The sequence below is a fragment of the Gastrolobium bilobum genome, unplaced genomic scaffold (assembly GCF_033153095.1).
Source record: "Gastrolobium bilobum isolate Gb01-03AN ecotype WA unplaced genomic scaffold, APGP_CSIRO_Gbil_v1 utg91141, whole genome shotgun sequence".
NCBI lineage: Eukaryota > Viridiplantae > Streptophyta > Magnoliopsida > Fabales > Fabaceae > Gastrolobium > Gastrolobium bilobum.
The window spans coordinates 48,111-71,817 of record NW_026899155.1 but is presented as its reverse complement, the minus strand read 5'-3'; the positions used below and the strand labels follow the sequence as shown (position 1 = coordinate 71,817).

At 35.6% G+C, this 23,707-nt stretch overlaps 1 protein-coding gene and 1 long non-coding RNA gene across 2 annotated transcripts; both read left to right on the top strand.

Moving 5' to 3' along the window:
- Positions 1-7,170: 7,170 nt before the first annotated feature.
- On the top strand, positions 7,171-9,706 carry LOC133287757 (uncharacterized). The gene is made up of 4 exons (XR_009748282.1): positions 7,171-7,752; positions 7,824-7,928; positions 8,691-8,753; positions 9,494-9,706. It is a non-coding gene; the product is annotated as an uncharacterized LOC133287757 (long non-coding RNA).
- A 5,369-nt stretch (positions 9,707-15,075) lies between these two features.
- Positions 15,076-17,832, top strand: LOC133287758 (uncharacterized). Its single transcript, XM_061485424.1, has 5 exons — positions 15,076-15,451; positions 16,890-16,947; positions 17,066-17,149; positions 17,245-17,386; positions 17,488-17,832. Exons 1-5 carry the CDS (start codon positions 15,076-15,078, stop codon positions 17,764-17,766), a joined length of 939 nt encoding a protein of 312 aa, XP_061341408.1. The 3' UTR covers positions 17,767-17,832.
- The last annotated feature ends 5,875 nt before the right edge of the window (positions 17,833-23,707 follow it).

Genomic DNA, 23,707 nt, shown 5'->3' with positions numbered 1-23,707 from the left:
TGTTTTGGCTGCTCTTGTGAGGCCTAGAAGTGGCCGTGGGGCAACGGGCGTACCGCCTGATCCCGTGGCTGAAGCTCTTGCAGCCGTTCAGAGAGAGTTGGCTGCTAGCAGGCAAGCCAATGAAAATTTGTTAAAGACAAATGAAGACTCGCGGACTGCTATGGCCGCGATGATGACCGAGTTGAGGACGTTGAGGGGTCCTAGGCCCGTGAACCGGCAACCCACTCCTCCTCCTCACACTGCTACGCCTTCTCCACCTCCTTCACAGGAAGAGGGTGGAGTGGGTAACAATGAGGGTGAGGGTAGCCATCACTCCGGAAGTCGGAGTCATCACACTGAGGTTCGTCAACCTCAAGTTGAAAATGTCGGTGATCATGAAATGGAGGAAAGGAGATTAATGGCCTTCCGAAAACACAAACCTCCTTCTTTTAAGGGAGGTTATGAGCCAATGGCGGCTGCAAAGTGGCTCCAAGCGATGGAGAAAATATTCAGGGTGATGAGATGCCCTGACGTAATGAAGTTGGCTTACTCTGTTTATATGCTGGAAGAGGAAGCGGAAGATTGGTGGACCAATACAGTGCAGCCCTTAGAAGCTGAAGGCCGGGAAATCACCTGGCGGTTGTTCGAGACGTTATTCTTGGACAACTACTTCCCTAGGGAAGGGAGCAGAAGCAGAACGAGTACAATGATCTAAAGCAAGGGTCGATGAAGATGTCTAATTGTGATATCCGAGAGTTTAGCAAGTTTGTGAACCAATGCCGGAGAGTAGAAGAAGTTTATAATGTGGTAAAGAGCAAGAAGTCTTCTGGGACACAAGCGTCAGGTGCTAGTGGAGCAACTGACTCTACTTTAGAAAAGAATAAGAAAATAGATGACAAGAATGGAAAGAAGAAATTGCAAGCGAAGCAATCTGATGATAAATTTAAGAGAAAAGGAAACCAAGGAGAGATAGTTGTGAGTGAATTCCCCCTGTCTAAATGTGACACCTGCGGGAAGACACATAGAGGCACATGTTGGTACGAAACAAAGTCGTGCTTCAAATGTGGCCAACTGGGTCACTTTGCTAACGTATGTCCTACTAGGACTGATCGGATTTCAAATATACACGCAATTGTTGGATCTCGAGTAGGAGGTCAAGATTATACCTTAGAGCCACATGATGGGGAGGAAACTCTCAGGCAAGTTGAAGGTATGATTTGAAAATTTCTTTCTTGTGAATTGTCCACCCAGTGTAATGATGATAGACATGTTGTTGCATAAAGTGTAATGCATGCATGTGAGTGATGTATTCTTGATGATGCATGCAATGTCTGTGAGAGTGAACATTGTGTTGAATTGACAGATTTGACGTTAGTCTGATCAAGTGGAGCGTAGGCTCTATAACCACAAAAGTTAAAGTTAACAAAAGAATTAATGAAATGGAAAGCTAGAATTATGAACCAAACTGTAAACCTCTAGGTTTAGCTTACGGCTAAAAACCATTAGGAGGTGAAGGTATAACAAAGAAAAGTAGTCTGATAACATGCATAGTTATGCCTGATTGTATGTTAATGTATTGAGGCAAAGAATAAAAGACTATTGCATGAGGGTGTGAAAATGATTGTTCTTGTGAGTTTATGTTATATGAAATTGCATTTAAGATGGATGTGAATTATTAGCGAAGAAATTCTCTAAATAGGAGAATAAGTGGATACGGGGCTTTCTTAATGGAATAATTCCTAAGAGCAGTGACTCTTGGAAGCACCCAGATAAAAATTTGTTTTTAAAAAAAGGAATAATTCCTTAAAAAGTAAGTCATGAAGTGAGAGTGAAGATGGTATGGTTAGTGAAAGGGCTAATGTACCATTGAATGATGAAAACATGTCATCAGTGAAAGGACTGATATATGTGAAATCAGTGAAAGGACTGATAAAATCATCAGTGAAAGGACTGGTGTGCCATGTCAGTGAAAGGACTGATAAAATCATCAGTGAAAGGACTGGTGTGCCATGTCAGTGAAAGGATTGATATATGTGAAATCAGTGAAAGGACTGATAAAATCATCAGTGAAAGGACTGGTGTGCCATGTCAGTGAAAGGACTGATATGTGAAATCAGTGAAAGGACTGATAAAATCATCAGTGGAAGGACTGATGTGCATGCTAGTGAAAGGATTGGTGCACGATATTAGTGAAAGGACTAATATCTAATTAAAAGTTTAGGTAAGGATTGTATTATCAGTGTAAAGACTGATAGGGTCATCGGTGAAAGGACTGATGGTCTATTATAAATGTAGTTGGTATTATCAGTGGAAAGACTGATGCACTGATGTTTCAATGGAATGGTATCATCAGTGACAAAACTGATGTACAATTAAATAGGATAGGATATTATCAGTGAGAAGGCTGATATACTAAAGCACATGTGGACAGTAATATTAGAAAAATGACTAATATTAGATCGAAAACTTAGAAAGGGTTCAAAGTTGTAATGAAAAGACTAGTTCACGAAATAGAAAATTTTGTGAGATTTATTATAAACAGCCTTGTAATGATAGGACATGAGAAAAAAGAAAGAAAGAAAAAACCTGGTGTTAATAGACAGGTGAGATAAGAGGTAAGGGGTGATAATGGATCATTGAGAAAATAGTCTCTAAAAGGCTGTGTGCCTAACGAAAGGGTTAGCACACAATATGGAGATTGGTGATGATCTTAGGATTGTCTTAAAGATGAGGAGTTTGAAAGTAACATTATTAAAATTGAATAAATGTTGATGAGGTAAGACCATGATGTTTTATGGTTTCGTACCAGAACGAAGGATATAGACCTGGTAGGGATAAAATAACTAGGCTTGAGGAGATTGAGCACTACTTATAAGCTCAAAGGCTTGCACCTAGTGGCAACGTGTGTATAAGTATAGAGATAAAACCATTTTGATGGTCGAGATGCAGTGGGAAGGCAGAAGGCCTGACCTGTCCAGTTGGTAACGGGGAGAACGAGTTTCTCTAGCGGTAGCCCGAGTTCAGGAATAGGTATGTTCCTGATTTTGCGGACAAAATCGCTAAAAGGTGGGGTGAATATAATATCCCTAACCTAATTAATTAGCAAATTACATGTAGTTAAATAATTAAGCATGTTTTAGTGAGTAAAATTAAGTATAAGGCTTAATGAAATGAATCTGAGTCACTTTGGAGTTAAAAAGTGTATTAAGTGAAAATTAAGGGGTATAAATGGGTACTGGCGAAAGTGCCCAAAATATAAAAATAAAATTATAAATATTCCTAGAATAATATTCCAGACTTTTGGGTAAAGTCTGGTAATTATTGGAGTTAAATAGATAGACGAACCAATACCCACTTGATTCCACTTAACTAATGTTAAGTGGCCAAAGCAAATAGAAACCCATTTCCCACCCCATTTTCCCGTCGCCAGCATCAGAGAAAAGAAGAAAGGAAGAAGAAGGAGAAGGAGGGAAAGGGAGGAAGAGAGAGAGAGAGAGAGCTAATCTCAACCATTTTGAGTGATTCCAAAGCCTAAACCACTCCAAATCTTCCCCTCTTTCATAATCCTAGCTTGGTTTTGAGTGGGGAGCATTGTGGAGAGGGATATTGCTCCTCAAAAATTCGGCCCTTTGGAGAAATTTGGGGTTTTGAGTGCTTCAACCTCCATTGAAGCTTGAGGAGCCATCAATCCTTGGTTGTGTGACCATTGGTGGTAAGATTCTAACCCTTGAACCTCATGATTCCTTGAAATTTGCATGAGTTGGGGTTTATGAATAGTGTTTTAGGGTTTTGATGAAATGTTGTTAAAGTAGCTATGTTCTAGGAAGAATGGAGCTTAGTGCATGTTATAAGAAATGCTAGGAATGGCATTTAATCGGTGAAAATGAGCTTAGATAGTTATATGACTATACTTTGGAAAATTGCAAGAATATGACACTTGGTTATGAGTTTTCTTGCATTGTTGAACCATTGTTGGGTTGGTCCTTGATTGTATCCTTGTGTTGTCTAGGATTGAGGCAATTGGATCAACCTTAATTGACCAACCTTTGGAGCAAGCAATGGAGATGGATTAGTCCTTGAAATAGGTAAGTTCATCCTTGTGTTGTGGTATGAATAGGATAGCTTGGATTGATGGTGATGAGTTATCCTTGAATGCAATATGTTAATTGCATTACCCTTGTATAGGTGTATATTTGTAAAAGTGGATTGCTGAAACTGTTGGTGAAGAACAAAGGTCGACTGAAGCATTGAGGTAAGCCTTCGGACCTTGGGTGTAATTCCCTTGACTGTTCCACCAAGCCCTGAAAGGGTAGAGGTTGTGATTGTGTATATAAATGCAATAAAATAGTGTAATGCTTTGTTATACGTATGTGTATGCATTTGGTGTGGCATAGGATGGTGTTTCCCTATGTTGGTATGTTGCATGACGATGCGTAAATCATACTTGGTAGTTAGCTGGCCAGTAGGACTATTTGCATCTGAGTTTCCTTAGGACAGCTTGAGAGCTCGAGGGATTTCTCCTGGAGATGTATTGCACTTTGCATAGATATGTATTTACTGCATTATTATAGTTATTGCTATTACACTGATATGGAACTGTGGGGTGGAGAGATACTCCAAGGACCCTTGGTTTACTGGATATATTCGTATATCTCACCCCGTGTTGTGGGGACCCCCTTTCAGGTAAGGATGCTGCAGGAGCCTCTGGTGGCAAGTGGCCATATCTGGATTATGCATGAAATGTGGCATTTCTTTTGAGATTGTACATGTTGTTTTGTAGCTCACATGTATAGGATTGTAATTCATAGACCATTGATAGATGTATGAATTGTATATTGGAATGGACTTAGCCTATGCTCATGCCTTTGGTCATCTCTTTTGTTGATGAGAGCCAAGGGAATTATCATAGTGTTTTGTTAGCTAAGTTCCATGAATTGTAATGAACATGATGTGTAATTGATGAGTACTTTGAGTTTAATATATGTATGTTCATTAAGTATTGGATTGTTGAACTGGAAACTAAATTAGGTACCTAGTGCTAAATTGGGAAATGTTGAGAAAATAAATACATCCTGTCTGTTTGACCAATTTTCATAACCAATGTGATGGAATTGGACTTTTATGTCTCTAGGGAAGTGGTAGACATTCCTCTTAGCTTTCCATAGAGACCAAAATGGTGTAATTTGAGTGAGTATAGCTCAAATTATGAGTGGAAAACCATAGGTAGGCTAAATGACCTTGTTTTGGGTCACCCAGCCCTGTGGATGGCGCCTGGGGCGCCAAATTCACGCTTGGGGCGCCAAATTACGAGATCAGACAGTAGCATCCACGCTTGGGGCGCCATATTCACGCTTGGGGCGCCAACTTTCTGTTTTCCCACGCTCTGAGCGTGGATCTCACGCTGCGGGCGCGGGGGTTCTGGAGGTTTCGCACCCTTTTCTTGGAAAATGCATAACTTTGGCTACGGTGCTCCGATTTGAGCGCGGTTTGAAGCCACGCGTAGCTAATGAAAAATACTATAACATAGTAGAAGATGGGAATCATAAAAGGAGTTTAGAATTAATTTGATAATTAAAGTGATGAAGACTTTTCACGACGTATTGTCAAGTATAATGGGAATATAACCTTTAGTTTTGTCCCACTATTCCGCGAAGTATGTATAGTTATGATCACGCACTTGGTTATTTGAATCCGGCTTGTATAAAAAGGAAAAATTTATCCGGTTTTCTAATTGAACCAATGTGATTGTAACTGCGCTTAATGCCGTACGCAATGATAACAATCCGGTTCTAGAACGGGGTGTTACAGGTGATGAGATGCTTATATTTATTATCCTGTTATTTGTTGTGAGACTCTGTGGGGCTTTGTTGCCTTATTTTGTGAGCATGGAGGTTGTCCATGCCACGTTGATTGACTATGTATATGACTATGCATATGATTTAGTAGTTCCCATGTATAGGATTTACATTTTAAAGCCATTTGATATATGTACATCATTCTTAATTTTGGGTGTCTCTTGTTGTTGATGGGAGCCAAGAATTTGATTATAGTGTTTTGTAGCTAAGTCTCATGGTTATGTATTAAAGACATTTGGATATTGTGTAATATTGTACTTATTGTATATATGATGGAAGGGCATGGATGCCTATTATGATAAATGTGTGTCTTAAAATTGTAAGGATTATGTCTTGTAGTAGTTATACAATGCCAATTAGGTGAAATAAGACATTTAGGTTGAGAATCAATATAAATAAAAAAATATCATGTCTTGTTGTCCATTTTTCATATCCTATATGATAGGTTTGGACCCTTGTGTCTTAGTGGAAGTTATAGATCTTTTTCTTAGCTTTCCAACGAGACCAAGATTGCGTCAATCAGATAAGTATAACTCAAGTTATGGGTGAAATACTAAAATATAGTGCAATCTCCAGAATCGTGGCACTTTTGGATCCAAGATGGTGCTATTGGCGACACCAAACAGTCGGTTGGTGCTATAAGTGCCAAGTTGGCGCTGACGGCACCGTAATACAGTGAAAAGATAGGGTCTGGCGCTATCAGTGCGGGACCCTGCGAAATTCAACATCATTTTTGTAACATCCCACGTAATTAGGAATATACATAAAGTGCTATAAGGAACATGGAGGCACGAGTGGAATTCAAGTTTTGTTAACACATGAATTGTTTGCGAAGTATATAATTATTTTCCATGAAGTGGAATTAATTCAAGTTGGGGAATTAATTGAATTACCATGGTAAGTGAGTATTTTTTTAGGCATGTGAAACTTTTATAAAAAAAATATATAAATAAATTAATTGTAACATATAGAAAGATTAAAAATACTTAAAAGACTTGGGAACTTATAATTTGTGGGTTAGTACCTAAGTTACCAACACCTTTAGGCTTTGTATATTTTGGTCCCCATTATATGCTTGGCCGAAGGCCCAAAGGCCTTAAGGAGTAATTAAGGTTCAGCCCAATCTTTTACTTATCCTCATCTTATCTTAAGGATCTTAGAAGGCAGCCTCTCATTAGTTAAAGACCAAACACATGGCAACCTTTATCCACTTTAGTCAGCCCTCACATGTACGCATAGGGTAAGAAAAAAATTAAATTAAATTCTGATCACATGTGCTAACCTTCACATTCCACTTCAGCCTTGCATGTGCTCCATGTGTCAAAAAAAAAACCTTCCACCACTCCTTGCATGCGCATAGAGTGTAGAGAAAGTAATCAGATTTCTTGCTATGTTATCTAACTCACTCTCCACCACTTGTGTGCATAGAGCATGACCAAAATTCTAATCTATTGTTGTGGTAACCAAATTGAATCATCCTTTGTCATATATGCGCCCAATGAGACATAAAAGAATTCTGAATGTGTCACAATGATTCAGCCTCCAAGAGTTTTATCTCTTCCCTTCCCTTTTTTTTTTTCTATGCGCTACTGAATGAGACAACAAAACTAAAAACTTAGCTATTCTCCTCCCTTCAACATCTTCAGGACCGTGAATGTGTAAGGAGTTTAGAAAGAAAAACACCATTTTCTTCCATCTCTTTTCCCCAAGGCCGTAGCTACCTAGCGTAGAAAGAAAACCAGAAATTGTTTCCCTTCTCTTTTACTCCTCCTCTAAACCGTGAACATCATTGAGGAACAACAATAAGGTTCTGAACACTTTCCCATCTCTTTGACCGTGAGCATTCTTAGGAAGGAAGCTAAAGGAAAACTCTAGTTCTTTTTCCCTATTATCCAGCCGTGATGCAATCCTCAAGGAAGTAGGGTATTACTTGTCTCCTTGTTTTCATGAATTAAATCGATTCTGATTGGGGTTTCCCCTTATATGCAGCCTAAGAACCGTACCATGAAGGGTAGAATAGGAGGAAAGTTGAGCATCATCGGGTCACTATCTCATTCAGCCGAATGGTACTCCTTGGGTGTCCTACTCATGGATGTAAGTCAAATGTATAACCTTTCTTTATTTCTGCCTGTTCGATCTCACCTGTATGTTAGGGGAATAGTTTATGTTGGCCTTTTCTCTTTCCGTATTTCGGTCCTCATGAACTGTCTTAGGATTGAATGGATGTAAGCTAAAACTGAAATTTTGTGTGCCGATTTAATCTTGCTGGACTGCCCTTTTGTTAGAAAAATAAATTAATGAGGTTTCACATGTGTAAGTAGGGACGAAGTCAGCCTGTTAAAGGATTAAATTGTTCTAGCATGAGTAAAGTAATTAGCCATGGGATGAAGTATAATTAGGTACACCCAAACTCTGGCCATAACCGAACCTGTATATGAATGAGACTTTGGAAATTTCACTGTTCTTTGTTATTAATGGGCAGAATGTAAATTAATACATACAAGTTGTGATAATTAACCCAGGGAACTTGGTATATGTTGCTGCATCAAACGCTATGAATTAAATAAATTTTACAGCGGACTTTAGGCCCTTGCTGCTGCACCCTAGGTAGTGATGTGTAAGAGTGTATAGAAAACATCATGAGTCCCTTTTTGCTAGTTGAAAACCGAATGGTATTGCATGAGGGAACTTGGATTGTTTCACTGTTAACAAATTGGTGTATTACCCTAAGTCAGAAATTAATATAGTATAGAAGCTATGAAAACCGATTACAGAATAAGAATTAGAAGCATGAAAACTCGTTGATAAATTATAAGAATTACATGAAACCAATTATGACTTGTCACATGTATTTAGGTGCACGTAACTCTTGTTGAGTGAGATGAATTTTGGTGCTGTTGATTATTGCATGGACACAAGGTAAGTGTTAGGTGGCATTACCTATTGTGATTATTAGCTAGAGTATAGAATTGTGAATTGTTGCTCACATGTGCATGGACCGTATTCTGTTATATGTTAAATGTGTGCTGCCTATGAATGTGACAAGATGGAAATGCTGTTATGAGAAATATTTGTTATGCAGCAGCTTGGTATTGAAAGTACATGAAAGATATGCTATTATGATAATGATTTAGTCATGCATATACACATCATATCCATCTGATCTTTTGTGAGTGCGAAGCATATCATGGCATACGGCATTGTGCATCCAATTTAGAAACAGAAGTATATGTTTAAAGTAAGCATATGACTGAGCACGCATCATATAGGCATCCCTTCGGTACCAGGGTATGGGACACTTGGCTTCCGTCCGCATAGGCCACAGTTGGAATTCACCTTTAAGGGAGCCATCATGGAATATCCACTGTGTATGTTAGTACGTGCACGACGGTGCTATGAACGTACAAGGAAATGGTGTTATATACGCACTAACAAGGAAATGGCGTTATATACGCACTATTATGACTATTATGAATATACATGACCATGGCGTTATATGCGCAATAAGATGATGATTAACAGCTGTACGAAATTTTAAATGTTAATGCGACTGTTTTGGAATTTTGTGCCTAGTTTAATATTGTTGCATTATTGGTTTTGCTATCACACTACTGGGATTTTTCTCACCCCTTCGGGAGCTCAATTTTCATAAATTGCAGGAGTACGTAAAGGCATTTGAGGATGTGCTTGTTTTGAAGATGTCTTGTTTATTTGTTGCTGCCGTTTTGAGAATTTTGATGTTGACATGCTATTTATGTTAATTGTTGGTTGATCGTTATAGTAGGCTGTGATAATTATTTTTGAGATGTTGTAAGAAAATGTTATAGTATGTTTTAATTGCTATATTTGGGTTTTGGAGTCTGTTTGTAACTTGTGAAAGTCTAGTATTATTTAGCAAAATAATTCATGTACATTTTCAAGTTTGAATTTTTAAACTACTTTCGCGAGTACCTTGCGAGTTCGGAATCTGGGGCTATAGACCTCCGAATGACACATATTTTATATACACGCGAAGCCCCTGATGTCTAGTTTCAGATTATACAAACTTTACAATGAAATTCTGAAATCCCAATTTATTATGATTTTTGCAAGTCAGGAGGTTTTTGGAAAAATACAAAAAATTTTGAGTACTTTACGAGTCCTGTTTCGTGGGGCTATTCACCTCCGATTCGCGTATAATTTATATGTACGCGAAGCCCCAGAGGTCTAGTTTCTATATATCAAAGAATATTTTTTTGAATTGTTGAACTCGATTTTATACGAATTGTTCAAGACAGACAGGTCTGCCAGGAAATTAAACATTTTCAGCAAGCTATGTAATCTTTCAAGTCTACTCTGATTTTTGTATGTAACCAGCTTTCATCTTAAGTTTTATTTAGCAACAAAAAGAAAAGAAAAATAAGTTTTCAATATCAAAGCAATGACGTCCAAACTCTAATCCGCTTAGCAGGCAACTCCCTTGGACGCGTACAAGGGAGGGTGTCACAATTTTCTTAAAAAATTCATAACTTGAGCTATAGTGCTCCAAATTGAGCGCAGTTTGAACCCACACGTAGCTAATGAAGAGATCTGTAACATATAGAGAGATGAGGACCATAGCGGAAGTATAGAATTCCTTGAGTAAATAAAAACTGAAGGTATTTAGTGTTCAATATCAATGAAAATGAGTTTTAAGCCTTGTTAGTATAAGGGCACTACTTGGCATTTTAGGGGAGTGATGTATGGCATGTTCAAATTAGCCTTAGTTGTTTCGCTTATTATTTAAGTTATGATTACAGTTATTGGAATTATTTTAATTACGGAATTCATTTTAAACAAAAACGTTTATTAACGACAAAAGGAAAAAAGTTTATCTGTATTATAATTCAATTGTTGTGATTGTAACTGCGCTTAATTAACAAACCGATTCTAGATCGGGGTGTTATAGTATGATTTGCTCTGAAGTTTCTTATTCAATAGCTGCCTTTCTCCAATCTCCGCTCAATAGATAAGGGTTCTACAATTTGAGAAAATGATAGTTAATGAGCTAATTATTATTTTATTTGCAAATAATATTTAATTAATTTTATTTTTGGTAAATGAGACTTGTTTGTCTGCATTTCTTTTTCTCTTATTATTTTTCTTTCCTATATGTTAGAATAGTTTAGGCCATAGAGATGTCCAAAAGGTGTGATTCAACCATGAGATGGAACTTGGAGCGGAGCATATTGATCATAAAATGGACGAAATCTTGATTGAAGAACTTGAATCACTTACGAAAATTTCTACATGATTGAAGGTGCCATTATACTAAATAGAAAATAATTTTCTCTCTAACTGTTTAGAGATTATACAACAAATAATTCATGGTAATTAAATATAAATAGAAAAAAGTGTTTCATTTTTCATGAAAACTTTCGGAGATATCATCTAAACATATTATTGGAGTCAAAGAAATTTCTAGAATACTCTTAGGTGGTGTTTGGTTGGGAGCTTTTCAGCGGATATCTATCTTTCTCAAGTATGGCTTTTAGAAATACCATGTTTGTTTCAACGTTTTTCACCAAAAACCCATCTATCCAATTTGTCTGGATTTATGAGAAACATAGATATCCGCACTGTTTAGAAACCCAATTTGAAGGTGGGATTTTTCGGAAAATCGGTTATCTGGCTTGTAATGCACTGTTGATTTCATAAAGTTACCTAATTTTTCCAGTAAAGTTTTTCTCCACCAAACAACTTTTTTTTACATTTTTCTACCTATCTCACTTTATCTCTCTTTCCAATCATTTCTCTATCTATCTCATTTTCCTATTATTCCAAAAAAATTTCCTAAACCAAACATCCCCTTGGTGGAAATTTTGTGTGTTAGAGAGGCAATTAATTACCACCAATTATTTATATGTAGATATATCTCTCTCACTACCACAATAAAGGATACCTGCTAATATGTTGCAACTGACTAACCTCCCAGGAAGAACATAGGTACATCAAGATAAAATCAATAGTCTCTCTTCATCTCATGTTATATATACCAAGTTAATTAAAGAATCTTAGCTAGATTTTTTGAAGAATTTTGAAAGGGGAGATGACCAAATGACTAGGGAATAAAGAAGGATGGGATATCTTTGTCTTTGCAGGCCATAGGCATGTCTCAGAATTAAAGGCAATAGAGTAGGAGTCAAGGATGTCATGGACCCACTTTACCTTGCATTGAGACTAACCTCCAAGGAAGAACATAGGTACATAAAGATCAAATCAATAGTCTCTCTTCATCTCATGTTATATACACCAAGTTAATTAAAGAATCTTAGCTAGATTTTCTGAAGAATTTTAAAAGGGGAGATGACCAAATGACTATAGAATAAAGAGGGATGGGATATCTTTGTCTTTGCAGGCCATAGGTATGTCTCAAAATTAAAGGCAATAGAGTAGGAGTCAAGGATGTCATGGACCCATTTTACCTTGCATTGAGACAAACACTGCAACTAAAACAATTATGATTAGGGTCTTACCTTTGATTTGGAGTTCCATTTCGATCCATTCCATTTCAACTAAACTTTATGTCCTAATACTGCTTTTACAATTTAAATTTTAAGAAAGCAGTAAACAGAAAAAGAAAAAGAAGAAAACTTTTGATATTATTAATTAATGATGATGAAAATATTTAAAGGAATATCTTGCGTGTCATTATGATAACATTGGTTTAAATGTTTTTTTTCTAATAAGGTGCTATCCCCTGTTCCCTAATCATTCTATCCCTGATCTTTCCATGATGCTCCAGCGTAGTAAGTCACCCCCATTTATGATTATAAGTTATAACTGCTCTTTTCCAGAAATATATCATTTTAATTACTTGTTTTAAATATCGGTTTAATATTTTTGAATTTATTGTGTAAAAATTTTTCTCCTACAAACACATAAAAGTGAGTGGATCATATTATATTTTAGAGTAAATATCTTTTTTGGTCCTCAGCAAATTTCACGATGCTCGCTTTAGTCCCTAGCAAATAAAAAGGCCCGTTGTGATCCCTAAGAAATTCAAAATGAACTCATTTAGTTAAAATTGTGGTCCTTCACAAATTCAAAAAAGACCCATATTAGTCCCTAAAATGGGTTCATTTTGAATTTTTTAGGGACCACGATGGGCCTTTTTATTTACTAGGGACTAAAGCGGGCATCGCAAAATTTGCTGAAAACCAAAAAGGGTATTTACTTTAAAAATTAATATACTAGGCCAACCTGAGAGAGGTTCTAAGGCCGAACTTTTGAATTGGAGTTTTAGTCCTTTTTATTAAACGAGTTTTTATACAATTTCAAGCCTGGTACTAACAACTAATTTTAGACATATAAGCTCAGGTCTTCACGAGCCGAGCCAAAAGCCTCTAATTCGTTTAGCACCCCTATATATAAGTTACATCCTCAATTTTGGTTATTGATTAATATCTTATCGTTGTGCTGCATTATTTTTTAATCTTATGTTAATCATTAATTATTGATTTACTTGTATTTAGCAAGAGATTAGTGATTATCCTTTTAAATGATATAGAACTATGTCATTTTAGTTAAAATTATTGTATTTTACAATGAAAGAAACATAAATTATGGTGGGAAAAAATGAAAGATTTTTTTTAATTTAAATATTAAATAAAAAATATTAATTTTAACTAAAATGACTCTCCTTTAAAAGGATAAATATTTTTTATTTAATAATTATTATTTATAAGACATTAATAATTAATTACTATTTATAACTAATTAAGTTATAGCAAGTGAATCTATTGCTTATATATATATAAAGGGGAAATAGAAATTTTTTTCCTACACTCTAATAAAGGTGAGTGGCTTGCTCTTATTATAATAAGAGAGAAAAATTTAGTAGAACATAATAAAATATAGAGTAAATAGCATTTTCGATCCTTAGCAAATTTTATGATGTCCGCTTTAGTCCCTAGCAAATAAAAAGGCTATTCGTGGTCCCTAAGAAATTCGAAATGGACCCATTTTAATCCTTTTAAGGGACTAATGTGGGTCTTTTTTTGAATTTGTGAGGGACCACGATTTCAACTAAATGGGTCCATTTTGATTTTCTTAGGGACCATGAATAGTCTTTTTATTTGTTAGGGACTAAAGCGGGCATCGTGAAATTTGCTGAGGACCAAAAAAGGTATTTATTCTATTTTTTATTTTTATTTTATTTTTTATACTACTTGTAATAGTATTCTCTTTCTCCTCAATTCATTTCGCTCCATTTTAATGGTTAAACATACTTTTTGAATAATTTTGTTCTATATTATGTTGTTTGGATATACATTGAATTTATGAATATTTATAGAGTTACTAGTGTTGTTGATTGTATATTTTGTTTGGATAAATTTTTGTTTTCTTAATTTTTTTAAACAGACTAAACCAGACTTTTATTTTTTGTAAATAAGTCAGGTCACATGCTGAGAATTATATTTATAACAAAACAGGCTGACACATTTAAAAACAGGCTTAGCCTTTTAAGATCAAAGCTCGGCTTGACTCGGCCCGTTAACACCTCTACGTTATATATATACATACATACGTATATGAGGTTTACGTTTCTGCCGCTGCTGTACGTGCATCAATAAAATATTTGCCATATATATACTTGAAAGCATTAAATGCGGGGAATCATAATCATACAAAGGAAGAAAACATTAAATGTGGAGAATCATAACCGTACACCTATCGTTGCGGTACGTAAAGCGGTTACAGAAATAATTTTACCTCTATATATATATATAATACGACAAAATTTACGCTAAACGGATTGTTTGACTATAAAATCATGGTAAGTAATATACGTTTAATCGAGAGTGCTATCAAAATATGTACTTAATAAAATTACCAAGGAATATGTAATTAAGAACAGTTCAATTGTTTTGGTAACTAGAGTTTTCGGAGTTGTTTTACGTTTAAAAAAGGAAGGAATATGATATTAATATTGATTATAAATATGTTTCAATGGGAAAAAGACACAAATATCCTTTTCAAGAAGATGGGTCGCGCATTCTATGGCTCATAATCAAATATTGCTTTAAATGCAAGAACCAAAAGTATTTCATTACTGAACCAAAAAAAAAAAATCATATACATGAAACGACATTTCAACAACCAAGTTTGACATTGCTTTTGCTATCCATCTCCTTTTAAAAGCACCCCCATTTTTATGAATCCCAAGCGACTTCAACTTCTACCTCATTTATAACAGTACAATTTTCTCTTCTCCTCCAATATGTCTAAAACGAATGTAAGAAGACATGCTCTGGAGAAGAGCAGAAGTGTCAAAGAGACACGGCAAATATTGAACCAAAGCTTTTTTCCAAAAAGCCTCAAGAAAGTGTACCCTATTGGGCTTAATAAAAGCACATCTTCTTTATCTTTATCTTCATTGTCATTGTCTTTGTCACAAAACTCAAATGACTCTTCTCAGGCTGATTCTTTGACTCCTCTGGATGAAAATATTTCATTGGCACTGCGTTTGATTTCATCACGAGAAAGAAGAGAACCTACAGTTGCTAAAACTGTACATCATCACCAACAACAATATCCAACAGTAACCACTGAGCCTGGGGAATTGAAAAGATGCAACTGGATCACAAAGAACAGTGGTATGATAAATTTCATTTCCGATGCCATTATTTTATCATTTTGGAAATTTTGATATGGTTTTCTTTTGCATTGAAACAATGACTCCTACAGTATGGAAATCCAAACTTTAGCATAGAGCATAAAGACATTCAATCAGAAACTACAACCACGTTCCAGTCAGCAGAGTATATTTATGGTTTAGATTCACTCCAAACTTCGCATCTTATTAACCTCTAAACGTAGAATTGTCATGTAATTTTGTCAGAGCATCGTAGGTTCGAACCCAAGTTAAGGTGAGCCATAAGCAGTGGTAAGCCCTCTCTTGGTAATTGAAAGGTCATGAATTCAAATATGGAAAACAATCTTTTGCAAACATGGGAAATAGTCTTTTTGCAAATATGCAACGATAAGATTATGTGCAAAGATTGCCGTTGCCCCTACCCTGATTTAATGTGGAGTGGTTTAGCCTCATTGGTAAAAAATATAAGTTTTTCACTCTTGTTCTCACAAGTCAGGGTTTATGGGATAGTTAGCACTGATATGCGCTAAAATGTTCAGCTGGGGTGAAATGCAAAGGTACAAATACATACACATAGTTTTTCCTGAAAGCGAGTCTTTCTAAACATAAACTTCTATTTTGGTTATGAAGATTTAACAAATCGAATAAGTCAGTTTGTTTTCGCTTCAATATCAATATACCACCTAGCTCGAATGTAACATCATGCTTATTAAATTGGTTGATTTGTGCTGCTTAACTTAATTGCCAGTAGAAGTACGTAATGATAATCGTATCACTGAGTAGTTGGTACATGTTACAATTAATTAACATGTTGTTGGCAATAAAAATTATGACAAGATCGTAACAGATGTCATACAATAATATTCATCTCAAAATCTATAATGTCATTTTACAATTTTAAATTATCTTCCTCCACCAAATTGTGGTAGCTCAGTTGGCGCATGAGAGCTAAGTAGATGAGACTGAGAATATGTGTTTGATCCTTCTCAATATCACCTTTGGAAGGGGTTTAAAGCCTTAATCCTGAATCCGCCCCAAATTGGACTAGTTGCGAAGCGATGAACCGATTGAAATATTTTCAAAAAATAACATAAAATTATCTTCCTCCACATTTATGAGGTTCTACCTACTTCTAGTTATTTATTAGTTGACAATTAATAATATTATTATGAGTTTAATATCTCTTATGTTATAGAAATAAAATTATCTCTTACATACATGAGACTCATATTTTTTTATTTTTCTCTTTTCTCTTCATATGACCTCACATAGGCCCCACACTGTGTAGGAGATAATTTTATCTCCTACAATAAGAGAAACGTCAAATCTTATTTTTATTTGGAAGTTGTAACATTTTATGAATGGTCCAAAGTACATAACTCGCATAGTTCATGGAAGCATCTTATTCCATATAAAATTGATCTAGGGGTATTATGCAGATAAGGCGTACATAGAATTTCATGATGAGTGTTGGGGAGTTCCAGCTTACGATGACAAGTAAGTACTAAGTGGTAATATTTCAGTATCTAACAACATTTCCTTTCCTAGTAAATCACATCTATCTAGATACGTAGGCATTGATGCAATTATCTTAATTGGTTAAATCATGAAACAGCAAATTGTTTGAGCTGCTTGCAATGTCTGGATTGCTCATGGACTACAACTGGACAGAAATTCTAAAAAGAAAGGAAACGCTTAGGTAACTTTGTATGCGACAAATTCTAATTCTATGCATGTTAATTATCTTGTTTGTAATCAAATTAACATAGGTAAATTATATTATGTTTGACGCAGAGAAGTGTTTGCCGGATTTGATCCTAATACTGTTGCCAAAATGGATGAAAAGGAGATCATGGAGATAGCGTCAAACAAGGCACTTTCTTTAGCCGATAGCAGAGTCATGTGCATAGTAGACAATGCCAAATCCACAATGAAGGCAAGTACATGCACTCATGTCTACACAAACTTTTCTTGTTCTGCTTTTCATGACTTAACCTTGGTAGCTAAGTTAGTTGAAGCATTTTCTTTTGTCCACAGATTGTTAGGGAATGTGGATCATTCAGTAGCTATATATGGGGTTATGTAAATCACAAACCAATAATTAACAGATATAGATACCCAAGAAATGTCCCATTGAGGAGTCCAAAAGCAGAGGCCCTTAGCAAGGACTTGGTAAAGCGTGGATTTCGGTTTGTGGGTCCAGTGATAGTTCACTCTTTTATGCAAGCTGCAGGATTGACCATTGACCATCTTGTGGATTGTTATAGGCATAGCGAATGTGTAAACCTAGCAGAAAGACCTTGGAGGCATATCTAACCTACACTGATTCAATAGCAAAATATTCAGTTGTGTTCTGTAAGCACAACTACTCAGTTTACCATACATGGCAAGCAAGTAAATACATGAATTCTGTATAGTTCCTTTGTTTATTTCTGGGTTTTTGGGTTCATTTTTCTTCCTATTCTTTCGATCCCATGTTATAATATCAAGAGTCCCGCCTTGCCACTATCAATAAATGAAAGAAAAGAAAAGAAAAGAAAATGTGTGCGTTACAATTAGAGTGATTATCATAGAGTCCAGCCATTTGTTGCTAGAATACTGCTTGTTTGGTATGCCAAGTAAATACAAATAAAATAACAGTGAGAAGGAAGATGTTGTGCTCAAAGGTATTTGTTTATTACATGCAAACTGTTGTTAGAAGTAGTTTACAGATAATTTATTACGTCTCATGTTCTTTTTTTCTTTTTTTTATAACACGTCTCATGTTTTTTAAATGAGTTTTATTAATCTCATATTAAAGGAGATAATTATCTCATGTCATAGAGACAAACTGGTGGGCTACATCACCTGAAAAAAAAAAAAAAAAAAAAAATGTGGCACAGTTATCGAAGGGTATGTAGGAGAGAAAACTTGCCTCATGTGACATGAGAATAGTTTTTTCTTTTTTAAATGTATAATTAGGAATTACTTCGGTACTCCTTTTATTTTCAAGAATACTGGTATTCAAAGTAAATTATCAAATATTTAATATTTCCAAATATTTATATAAGATAACAACCGACCCAGTACAGTTACCCTTGTAAGTACCACATCAGCTCCCATATAGTTCTAGTTAACAACGGAAAAAGACTAATTTTCAATTATCAATATTTTGTACAATGATAGCAATTAGCAAGGCTTGGTTTGTTAGCTTAATTCTAGTTAACAGCCGTATACAAGCCATGTTATAAGCTTAATCTGGTTTGTTTTTAAAAAATACAAAGTTTGGTTTGACCAACAAGTCTACCAAGCCTTTAAAAATAATATATTACAATTTATAAATTATTGGTTATAATTACTTTGTACAATAGCTGAACACAACTCAAAATATTAATAATTTAACTATATTTTTAAAAATTTAAAACAATCAATTCAATCAAATTGTTGATTTTTAATTATAAAATTAAATTTTATACACGTACACGTACACATACACACATTATATATATATATATATATATATATATATATATATCACAAAAGTATTTATTTTAAGACTAAACAACCATAGTATTTAAATATAACAGAAGACAAATCATGCAATGAGAACAATGATAATGCAACTCAGCGCGCTGAAGATATCCACCAACCGACCAACTTATATAAGAATTAAATAAAAATAATTAAATAAAGAGAAAGAAACAAAATAAGAAAAGACAAATGTAAGAATCCGCACCGTTAAATTAGGAATTTAATTAATTAATTAAGAATTTAATGAGATAATTCTATAATTGACCTTAATAATTATGAGAAGGCTTAAATAATTATGGTAAGTGATTAATAATGTTGGAAGTCGCTTTTCTGACGAAAAGTGTAGATACCGGTTCTGCCTCACGGTGTAAATGCGTACCGATGAAGTATCCCGAAAAATTATAATAAATATGGAAATATTCCTAGAATAATATTTAGGACTAAAATCCTAAGTTTGAAGTCAAAATAATGAGAACTGGTGTCAGGACTGATATCGGCTACATAAAAGCGCGTACCGACAAAATGCTGCGAAAATAATATAAAAATATGACAAATCCTAGAAAAATGGCTAGGTTCATAATCTCAAGTTTGGAATTAAAATGATAAGTATAACTATTAGTGCTAATACTGTGAGATTAACTTAATGTACCTATAAATACAAACTTTGACACAAAAACTTAGGGCTGTTGATTTGGTCTACGTAGTGTTCCTTGTGCTCTTGTTTAAGAACTTCACTCCCCTCCTCCCAAAGCTTGAGCCTTTGGCGTGTAATGCTCCCAAGGCACCATTTTTAATCTTGATTCCTCCTCTCTTCTTTTGTAAACACTTGAGATATGGCCTTGTGAGCAGGATAGACACGTCCCTTCTGAGTTGTGAGCTCTGTTTGTGAGGGTGAGTGGCTGAGTTTCTGAGTTGTTTGTGAGGGAGTCATTTTCTTAGCACTTGGTGCTTCAAGAAACCATTTTGATGGAGAAAGGTCCAACCTTGTAGTATATTTTCGTAGCTTTGCAAAGCTAGAGTCTTGGTGCTGTGTTGGAGGCTTTTAATCTGTCACATTTTTGGAGTTTTGAGCCTTGGAGGTATACCACGATCATCTCTTGTGTATTTTTATGGTTTTAGCTTGTTTAATCCATTAAAAAGTAAAACTTGAATCATTTGAGTTAAGGATTGTGTTTGAGTCTTAAACATGTTAATGAACATCTGTTGATGGAGTTATTGGACTCCAAATCACGTTTGAACCCTTAAATATGAACTTATGCAGAGGATGCACAAATTTCTGCATTTTGTCTAATAAGTATTCGAATACTTTTCGTGTAGTATTTGAATACTTATCCTTCAGTAGTCGGATACTCATTGGAGGAGTATTGGAATACTTTTATGGGAAGAAAAGTATTCGGATACCGTTGAATAAGTATTCAAATACTGGGTAGTATTCGAATACTGTGGTATTTGTATTCGGATACCTGGTGGTATTTGGATACTGAGGGAAAAGTATTCGGATACCTTGTGGTATTTGAATACTTGAGTGAAAGTATTCGGATACTTTCTGGAGACTAGGAGTATTCGAATACTCATCGAGGAATATTCGAATACCTTCTGCAGAATTTGCATGAAATGACTTAAAATGAGTTGGAAAGCCTTAATCACTTAATGGAATCTTGAGCAATTATTATTGTTGATTAATTATTGTATAAAAAGATTGTGATCGTGCTATCTTGCGAGGTAAGCTTTCATGTCCTCGGTTTAGCCATTGTTGGTTCCACCATACCCCATGGGGGGATGGTTTATATGCATAATGTGTTTTCATGTATTGATTTTGAAATGTTGTTGAGTTGTTATGTGCAAGGGCCTTATAATATGCATGTGTTGTTCCATCTAGACGGTAAGCCTGAGTATGTTGCATCATACAATACGGTGATTCTGTAGGTGGGTGCAAGTGGCGTCTTGCACTAATGTAGGCAATAGACGTATGTAAATCCTACATTTCTCTAGCCAGTAGAATATCTTGACACACATGACATGGTTATCTGTTGCTGACGTGTGCTGTCGAACCCACGCAAATTACCGAGCTTCAGGTTTGTAGTGAAAGGGAAACTCGGATCGTCTCCCAAAGAACCTGCTAGAAATCAGAAACGCTCTTGTAAAATAAAATATAAAAGGGAAGGGGGATTTTGTTGATTTGCAAATTAAATAAAAAAGATTTGATTTTGGATTTAAAAATCAGAATTTAAAAAGCAATCAACCTAAGGAATCAGTATTCATTAATTTATTTCGTCATTGGATAAAAAGATATGATTATCAATTTGTGATTAACCCCAATCGAATTAGGAATCCTCAAATTCAATTAGAAACCCTCTTTAGACTATCGCCTAGCGTTTGGTTGAGTACAGTATTTAAACTATGCAATCGAATAATTTAAACCTGTTCAGCTTTTGTTCATTGGGTTGATTAATCTGACCATTAAATCTAATGATCAATCTTCCCTTGTTAGAATGCAATCGCATTATTCAGTTTGAATATCTACAATCGCATGATATTCAACTTGAATTGGGAAAAAACGAAATTGATGGAAAAGTTGAAAATCGATCCTCTGAAATAAACTAACGAACCTTTAACCTTAGATTGATTAAAGGTGTTTAGCCTAGCATCGCAAGGTGAAACATAATTCAAAATTAAATAGCATAAAAGAAAAAGAAGAAGAAGATGAAAAGAAAAGTGCAGAATTTCGATAAAGAAAACTAAAACAATTGTTCAACTCAAAATCTCTGACTGCCGAAGGGTTTACTAACGTTTCTCTTAAATAACCCGCATTCAGAACGGGTTAGGGTTTCACCACTTCGGCCCATACATAAAATAAAAACTGAATAAAATAAAATAAAATAAAATATTAAAACATGGCCTTGGGCCCTAAACACATTGGGTTCTAATTAATTTACAAGTCAAAATGTCAAAATAAAATTCCAGCAAAAACACGTCATCTTGGGCTCAGTTTTCGACCATATTTCTGTCCAAATTGGGCTTCAGTAGCTGAAATAGAGATTGTATCTCTTTCTGTTATCTGCAAAACGCAACAAGAACAGAGTTAATCGTACATCAGTAGAGTGAGATATAGCCAAAATACGAAAGTAGTGTAAATCTGAAAAAATCTGACGAAAATCAATTAAACCCAATCAAAATCTAGAATTATAATTTGACCCAAAAGACCTTTATTTAATTAAAATAAATCCTAAAAATAGCAACCAAGAGTAATAAATAAGTGTAATAAAATATGTGTTATCAGTTGCATTGCACTGATTTTGGAACTGATATTGTATATTGCTTTTAGAACTTATATTGCACATGTAAGTGAGCGTGGGGTGGAGAAATCATTGAGGACCCCTTGCCTTACTGAGATTTCTGTTTAGAGATCTCACCCCACGTTTGGGGCACATATTTCAGGTTCAGGTAACTCGGGAGTTGAGACCTCGGGCGGCAGGAGGCCGGAGCTGAGTTAGATATATGATGTTTATGAGATGTGCTTGGGTGATGACAAGCTTATATTTATTATCCTGTTAATTGTTGTGAGACTCTGTTGGGCTTTGTTGCCTTATTTGGTGAGCATGGGGGTTGTCCATGCCACATTGATTGACTATGTCTTATCTTAGCCTTGAGTTGTATTAATGTATCAGGATTATGGTCCGGACTACATGTTGTAGTTCCATGACTTAGATACTCACATATTTATATTATGAGGTTATTCAGTGTAGATAGCTGTTTATTTGCAATTACATACAGGAAATGTTTTAAAAGGATTAAGTAATCAACTTGGTAATTGTTAATGACGTCATAATTGAAAATAAAAAGTTTATTCTGCATTTTAATTAAGTATGGCTTAATACGATGACATGATAAAAAACCAGGTATACACGTGGTGTTACATTTTATGGTATCAGAGCACTTTCTAGGGAAAATCCTGTATGAATTGCAATAACTTAGGATGTTTTGCTGTGTGTCTTGTCTTGTGTGTTTTCTCTATTGGGTTTTGCTATAATGATGCATGTGTGATCACATTACGTGGGCCTGATCAACTCATTCATTGTGTAACTTGTGTAGAGTCATGGTATTACCGCGGAGAAACCGTGAGACGACTGAGGATCAACCTGATCTTGTCCTGACTGCATTAGCTGAGATACAGACAACTAGACTAGCCGATCAGGAGGCCGCTTGATTGGCCAACCTGGCAATGATGGATGCCGTTCGAGAGGCGAACCAGAAGGCCATTGAAGATGAATTGGAGGCGAATCGACTAGCATATATGACCATGGTACGGGTCGTATTGGAGGAGATGAGAATTGGTTGTCATGACGGCCAACATCCTCCATTGCCACCACCTCCATCCCCACATCAGTGTGGGAGTGGAGTTAGAGGGATGTTAGTTGGGAATGAATCCTCACTGTCTATATGCATCCCGTGTGGAAAGACTCATAAGGGTACCTGCTGGCAAGGACAAAAAGTATGTTTCAGATGTGGCAAGCCAGGTCACCTTATCAAGAGGCACGCTACCAAGGCGGAGCGAGCCGTAGGAATACAAAATATTTTAGTATGTAGTATAGAAAGGATAGCTGGATGACATCTAAAGACTTCGTACTTGCATTCAGCAGGGCAATCATCTCGAGGAGATTGGTGTGAACCACGAGGCAAAGAAAGTCAAAGAATCTGAGGCTAAGGGAAACAATGGTTCAACTTCCTAGAGGGACAGGAAGTTTGG